General features: G+C 34.0%; 1 protein-coding gene across 1 annotated transcript; it reads left to right on the plus strand.

The window, feature by feature from the left end:
• Positions 1 to 1114: 1114 nt before the first annotated feature.
• Positions 1115 to 6689, plus strand: LOC136209869 (uncharacterized). The gene is made up of 3 exons (XM_066001482.1): positions 1115 to 1517; positions 4008 to 4115; positions 6222 to 6689. The coding sequence occupies exons 1-3, from the start codon at positions 1209 to 1211 to the stop codon at positions 6531 to 6533; spliced, it is 729 nt and encodes a 242-aa protein (XP_065857554.1). The 5' UTR covers positions 1115 to 1208; the 3' UTR covers positions 6534 to 6689.
• The last annotated feature ends 1123 nt before the right edge of the window (positions 6690 to 7812 follow it).

Here is a 7812-nt window from a genome sequence, read left to right on the forward strand (position 1 = left end):
ATATTCTACTTATTCTGCATGTAATATAGCATGTCCCCAGGCTGATATTGGGAGTTTGGACTTCATAAGTAATGGTCTAGCAATCAATTGCCAGACGCATTTTCTGACCCAAAGAGAGTGACCAAGTCACATATTCCAACTAATATCATACTTAATATCTATAGCAACATACATCATACTTAATATCAACCGATTTATCCAGTAGAGCCAAAATAGGTTCAAATATATTCAAGCTATGTTTTGGGTTTCACAAAAATAGATTTTATTCATACATTGATGATGGCTAAAACTTAAGTAAAGAATTATAATATTTTGCCATCAACAGATGAACAGTCAATTTCAAAAATAGAATCAGCTACTGCAATTCCATGTTTTATATTATGATACAAACATATACATATATATATTTATTATCATGAGTTCGGTGATAAAGGTTTAACAGGATATATATCAAAACCATATATTAAGATCGAAAAATTTCGTAAACCCTAATTATTCAACGATTTCGCAGTTTCATAATTAAGATAACATAGGATAATCAAGATAGGTTTTTATTTACTAACCTTGGTGATGAAAGATATCGTTGAGAATTTTTTCTACCTGAATTGCAGAAGCTTGCTCAAGCGGCTAGGGTTTCGTGCTAATAACGTGTTATGAAACAATGAAGATAACATGCAATAGAATAAGAACAATGGAGATAGTGTAAGCTTGTATTTCACTTGTCCTTTTTACTTGTATCTCTATTACATGAAGAAACCTATATTTATAGGCTTATGAATATATAGGTTACATAAGAACATAAATTACGTAGTTACAAACATTAAGGAATACAAAGTTACAACCTTAATGAATGAAGAGTTACAACATTAAAAAATGAGGAGTTACAATGGTTATACTTATGGACATCGATCAATTTATTCATAACAATTTCCTCTTTAATCTATTTATTTATGAATATTGTGTAACTCAATTTTATTATGGGCTTGGACCTTGGGTCTTATGGGCTTTGTGCCTTAATTAGACTAATAAGCTCAATCTTATTTCAAAAATACGTTTCATTTCTTTTTTTTCTTGATGAAATATGTTTCGTTTTTTTGGCGTCGAAGCCTAGCTTTTTTTTATTTTTTTTTTCTTCTCTCTTTTCGTTCTTCTCTGCTCTGCTGTGAAGGGAAAAAAGAAAAACAGAAAAAATCCCAAGAACGGTAAAAATGATGCTCAGGTCTCTGCTCTTACTTCTTATCTCGTCGGCGTTGTCGCCGTTGGTGGTTGAATCGGGAAACACGAACCGTGTCTACTCGCCATGTGGAGACACTCATGTTCAACGTTCCGATGGGTTCACTTTCGCCATAGCTTTTGCTTCTAGGAGCGCTTTCTTCTTTAACAACAATAATAGTCTTCAGTTGTCTCCCTGTGACTCGAGGCTCTCTCTCTCTAGCCAGAATGCTCAGATCTCCGTTTTCAGACCTAAGGTCGACGAAATCTCTCTCCTCACTATCAATACCTCCAGTTTCTCTCCGGTGAGTAAGCTCTTTCCATGAATCAGTGTATGATTACTTCAATTAGTTATTTTGTTTTACAATGGATGTTGTTTGAATTTTGTGAGAACCGATTTGACTTGGATTCAACTTTGAAGTCAATTTGGTTATATTTAGGGGTTTGGAATTTTTAACGAGTTGAGCTCCTGCATTAACTTTATGGAAAGGAATTCATTGTTTTTGGCTGATTTTTGATGAATAAGAGCTAGATAGCGTTTGCCTTTCCCATTTTGTTTCCATTGCAAGATGTAGAACGTAATTGTATGGAGGTTGCCATTGTCGATGAATGTCAATACCCTAGTGCAGTGACGGATCCAGGACTCATAGAGAGGGGGTGCTTATTGTGATTTATGGTTGCTAATTGATATTTTTTCAGTATTTTTACATAAAAAAAATTAAAGTCCCATTCACAGTTTTCATAGAATTTTCGGCATTTTCCGGCTACCATTGGGTGCTCAAGCACCCCCCTGAATCCGTCCCTGCTCTAGTGCTTTATGATTTTACTTCTATTTGAATGAAATCACCAATTTAAAATTTCTCAGTTACGACCTACTTGTATGTCTATCCTAAAGTTCTTCCCTCCCCATGTCCTGATTCAACCCTTCTATAATATCCTAAAGTCTCAAATGTTGTCTTCTTGATCTCAACATTCAGTGCAGTCCACTGGATAGTAAGAGCACCTACACTTGAGAAGTTTGATCCATCTTTACTAGACTATAAAAATAGGGCCATCATAGTTGTGAAAGTGCGAGGGGTCCTGGAGCCTAGGCTTATGGCACACCAAAACAAAAGAACATATAAGATTATAGTAAGAAACACTTAACATTTCTAAAATGACACAAATGTTCAAATACCAACGATCTTAATCATAAAATGCATGAGATAAATTCTAATTAATTACTAAAACATAATTATAATTCATAATAAAATTTAAATCGAAATAACAAAGTTCAACTTCAACGAAACACTAAGTTAATAAGTAATAGTCTAATAATGATGACTTTTGCTCAAGCAACACTAAACTCTTTAGGCTTTATAGTCCCTATTCATCACCAATGGAGGAGAAGTTGCTAAGTATTTTGCGTTTTCTGTCCTTTGGAATTGCCACTCATCTCTTTCCTTTCCTTTCTTATTTTTATGTTCGTTTTCTAACTTATTCTGAGCCTTTCATCATAAAGACTTTCTATGGCTAGGATTAGAAGCTTAAAAACCCTACAATTGTGCCTAGGCGCGCCCCACTCAAGATGCTAGCCGCAAAAATGTGTGCGCCTCGCTTGACATCGCCTGCCTCACACACAGAGAGGCGCCGACCCTTGGGGCTTGCCTCAGGCACGCCCGAAGTGCGCCTTTAACAACTATGGGGGCCATTATGTATGTCTGCAACTGTTGTTTATCTTTGGTTCAGACTCTAGATTAAGCTCTCAGGAATGCTCCTTTGTGCAAAATAACTTGTTTTGCGAGGAGATATGTTTTCCATTAAATGTTTATCTTTTGTTGTTTGATTCTATTACAGAAGATGAAGATCATTGTAAAATCATTCTAACTTTTGGTGTACATTTAAACATAGTTATCGAAGGCGTGCCTTAGGCCTCTGAGTGCAGATTTGTGAGCCTAACGCCTTGGTAGAGGTGCGCCTAGGCGCAATTTTACCAAAACAAACAGTTTTTTTAGGGTTCCAAGTTAAAAGGTGATTGTTTCAACTTCAACCTTTCCTATATATATCCTTTATGGTTGAAGAAAGTGCTATCGTACTAGAGTAGGAAAAAATAGCATGAATACCTCTACTTTAAGTCCTAGGCATAAGCCAAAGGAGAAGGTTTAAATACCATATTCTGTATTCGAGAAAAAACTCCTACAATTCTTAGAGATGAGGAGGAAGAAGAATTAGGCTTTGTAAATGAGTACCTTGAAGATGAGGAGGATGAGATTGAGAATTTTGAAGATGAATTTGATGTTGGAGATGATGCTAGCGGTGGTGATGACCTTGATGAGTGATGAATATGGACTATAAAAACTTTAGTCTTGATTAAAAGTAGTTATTACTTATTAGACTATTAATTAATTAACTTAGGATTTTGTTGAACTTTAGTCAGATTTAGAATCTATTATTATGAATTATGATAATGGAAGAGTTAATAATAGTTAATTTCAAATTTATTTCATGCTAGAATTTATGATTAAGGTTATGGATAACTGGATATGATTTAGTATTTGACTATTTATTACATTTATTACATTTAGAAATGTTAATTGTTGTTTTTTTTATGATTTTATATATTATTATTTTTAATGCGCCTTGTGTCCTTAAAGTGCACGCCTGACGCCTTGTTTCTGCCATCTCAATTTCATACTATCATACAACAGCCGAACTCTAGGCTCGTGCGAATATTTGAATGTTATTGTATAGACATAACATAACTATAGAACCTGTATTTAAGTAACGTATATTGTATAATTTTTTGGCATCTACAGGACAATTATGGTGGATATATGGTTGCGTTTGCTGGTAGAAAATATGCTGCAAGGTCTATTCCTGCTTTTGTTGCAAACGGTACATTCACTGTGACGAGCTTTACTCTGGTAAGAAAAATATCCAGACCATATTTTGATATTTAGCATTTCAATTCCTAGTTGTTAAAGGCACACCTCACGCAAGGCTCAAGGTAGTGAGCCTTGATTGCACAAGGTGAGGTGCAGTTTAAAAGGCTCTCGCCTTGTGCACCTCGAGCCTGAGTCAAGGCGCACCTAGGTAACATATACTGTTTTCACTAGGTTTTTTTTTACTGTTTTGTGTAAAACAAATGGTTGATTAATCTCAACCACTAATCTAATAGAAAGACTGGAGAGGGATTAAGAGCAGGTTAATGTAGAGAATAGTCTCCACTCAAACAGAAACTGCGACACACAGAAGAACCGGCACAGAACGTGTAGCCTGGAATTAGTTATTTTGTGTGTGTTCTTTTTTATTCACAATGATTGGTTATTAGTTTAGTAGCATTATTTAGGTACTTAGATTAAGACTTTAAGTATATGTGAATGTCTCTATGAAGTATGAACTTAACTTTATGTTTTTTGACGGTTAGTATTATGTTTTTACGTGGTTTTGTCTTGTTTGTATGGTCATAATTTTTTTTTTAATGCTTTAGAGTATTAATAATATTGATATGCTTTAACTACTAATAGAGTATATGTATATATTTTGAAATAAAGCGCAAAAATACCCCTAAAAAAAGGGCGGCCCGGTGCATTACGCGTCCCCGCTAAGCGAGGGTCCGGGGAGGAGTTCCACCACAACGGTGTACTGGGGCAAGCCTTCCCCTGCCAATTTTTTTGGCAAGAGGCCGCTCCTAAGACTCGAACCCGTGACCTTCGGTCACACGACAACAACGTTTTACTGCTGCGCCAAGGCTCGCGAGCAATTTTACCCCTAACTTCTAAAATGATACAATTTTACCCTTAATGTTGGCAGCAAAGAGCAAATTTACCCCTAACGTGACATAGCGACAAAGGCGCACTTACAAAATTAAAACTTATAAAACTATAAAAATGCAATGAATACTAAACCTTGACTGTATTTTAATTATAAATAAATTCTAATATGCAATAAACCCCATATTATAAAGCTAAAGTTCAATTGTTCAACTAAATAGTCTCTCTTTTTAATATTTTTTTTTTTTTTTTTGGTTTTTGCTTGTTTAGGATCCTTAGATCACATTTAATCCAAGGGTGAATTTAAACCTACCGTAAAAACTTCAAAAAACCCCTAAAAAGTAGGGGTGGGCACGGTTCGGTTAACCAGTCCATTAGGCAAAAAAAATTAACCGAACCGTTATCAACGGTATTTTCACCATCCAAACCGAAACCGGTCCATATCAATCGGTTAACCATACAACCGGTTAACCATTAATTTCGGTTAGGTTTTTCGGTTAACGGTTTTTAACCAATTCTCACTAGTTAACCAAAAATCAACGGTTAACCATAATTTTTACCCAAACCTAAATTTTTAAACAATATTAAAATACACATAATTTCAAAAATTCAAACGAAACGAATTCATATAAAAGTTCAGAATTCAAACATAAGTACCGAACTAAAAAACAATCCATCAAATTTACATTTAAAACATAAAGAAATGTAAATAATATTTCATCAAAGTACTTATTACAACATAAAGCAGTATAATCTATGTTATATATTTATATTAATCTACGTTATAATCTATGTATTTATATTAAGCACTATAATATATGTATTTATATTTATATTCGCCTTGCCTTTGTCGTCAAATGACATATATTTTTTTAAATTTATATTTATTAAACAGTTCGGTTAACCGTTAACCGCGGTTTTTGAACACTCTAACCCGAAACCGAAACCGGTATCTATCTATTCTTTTAACCATTAAGAAAACTACCGGTTCGGTTAACCACTTTTTCCGGTTCGGATTACCGGTTTGACCGGGTTTTTTGCCCACCCCTACTAAAAAGTGCACATATGTCATAGAGGTGCGTCTTTGGCAACTGCGTCTTTGGCAACTGCATCTTGGCGCACAATGGGTGCGCTCTAGGACGACTACACCCGCCATTCAGGATGTTAAGGCGCGCCATTAATAACTATGGCCTTGCGCCTTCAACAACTGTGTTTCAATTACAAGATCAATTGAAACTCATGTTCAAAAAAATGCAGGTGCTCGAGTTTAAGAAGGGGCGGCTGGAAAACATGTATTGGAAAAGAGACGGGTGCTCGAAATGTACAGGAAACTCGAATATGGTGTGTCTTAACAACCAGGACTGTGCAATCAGAACATCTGCCTGCAAAAACAAAGGAGGCAATGTAGATTGCAGCCTTGGTATTCAACTCGCATTCTCTGGCACGGACAAGCACGTTGCCGTTCTTAACTCGTGGTATGAAGTCGAAAACCTTAGACAGTACTCACTTTATGGCCTTTATGATAATCTCAGAAACTCTCTTACTGATCAGTACAATAAAATCTTTTAAAAATGTTTTTCTTCTTCCCAATATGTTGTATTTTTTGGTTTGGTTCCAATTTGGATGCTCCCCTTTTGTGTTTGAATTTGTGGAGAGTAAATTCCCTAGTCATGTGTTATTTATTATTATGTATAAAAAGAGATTATGATTTTGTAGAGGTTGAAATCCTGCATTACCTTGTTAATTTTTGTAACATGGAACTTTAACTATCAGTTTTTTTAGTTAAATTGGTTTACATGACACGGTATCGGAGCCTATTCGATTCTTGATAACTCTATTTGTTGATTTGAAAGATAAGGGTTAAATTTAACGTTTCAAGCGAAGTGTAGATTTAGCCCTAACGTTTCTAAGCAAGATCAAATTTTGCAATTGCTATCGAAAATCTGAAAAGACTGGTTTGGCTCTTATTTAAATGTCGCATTGGACATTTCAAACAAGTTTGACGATAAATCAAAGCACAGTAAATATTTTAGACAGTTGACAAATAAATTTGTTATTAATTTATATATGGCAGATTTATTTTTATCATTTTAACAGAATTTTTGTAATTTTGTTAGTACTACATTAAATATTTTAGACATAATTGATATTTGGAAGATCTGAAGTGACGGTTAAATATCACTCAAATCAGTTTTTTCTAATTTTCATAATGTAAGATTAAAATTGATCTTGTTTGGAAATGTTAGGGTTAAATTTGCAGTATTTCAATTGTTATGGTTAAATTAAATCTGCACTTTTGTTAAAATGTTTGTTCCTTAATTTAATTTCAACACATGCTAAGATGAACATGTGTTATCATTTCAAGTGTAATGGTATGTGTGTGTATGAGTTTGTTAGTATATTTTAGTTAAATTGGTTTTGTATGATTTTGGTTCACATAATGCAATAGAATGTAATAGAATAGGTTTTTACAAGGGGATAGAATTGGAGAGAATAGTTTTCTTTACAAATAAATATGTTTGGTTGATGGAATGAGATCGTATGGAATAGCTAATGTTGTTCAAAAGACAACTTTACCCCTCAAGTGCAATTTTCTATTTATTTTCAAATTTTAATTATTATCATAAATTATTCAAATATTTGATATATATTATTAAAGAAAAAGCGTGAAAACGATGAAACGAAAACTTGCGAAAAATGGCACCAACGTGAAAAATACGAAAAACGGTTAAAACGTGAAAAACGAAAAAAAAAACCAGTTAACATAATTTTTACTGTAGCTATTCACGTTTTCATGTTTCATTTTTCTAAATGTTCACATTTTTATGGTTTATATGTTTTAACTGTT

This window comes from Euphorbia lathyris, chromosome 10, assembly GCF_963576675.1.
Source record: "Euphorbia lathyris chromosome 10, ddEupLath1.1, whole genome shotgun sequence".
Taxonomy (NCBI): domain Eukaryota; kingdom Viridiplantae; phylum Streptophyta; class Magnoliopsida; order Malpighiales; family Euphorbiaceae; genus Euphorbia; species Euphorbia lathyris.

Bases quoted from the DNA above. Each gene is read 5' to 3' on its own strand.
- LOC136209869 (XM_066001482.1), top strand. From the start codon at position 1,209: ATGATGCTCAGGTCTCTGCTCTTACTTCTTATCTCGTCGGCGTTGTCG. The intron at 1,518-4,007 runs GTGAGTAAGCTC...TGGCATCTACAG, and splicing joins ATACCTCCAGTTTCTCTCCG to GACAATTATGGTGGATATAT. The intron at 4,116-6,221 runs GTAAGAAAAATA...AAAAAAATGCAG, and splicing joins CTGTGACGAGCTTTACTCTG to GTGCTCGAGTTTAAGAAGGG.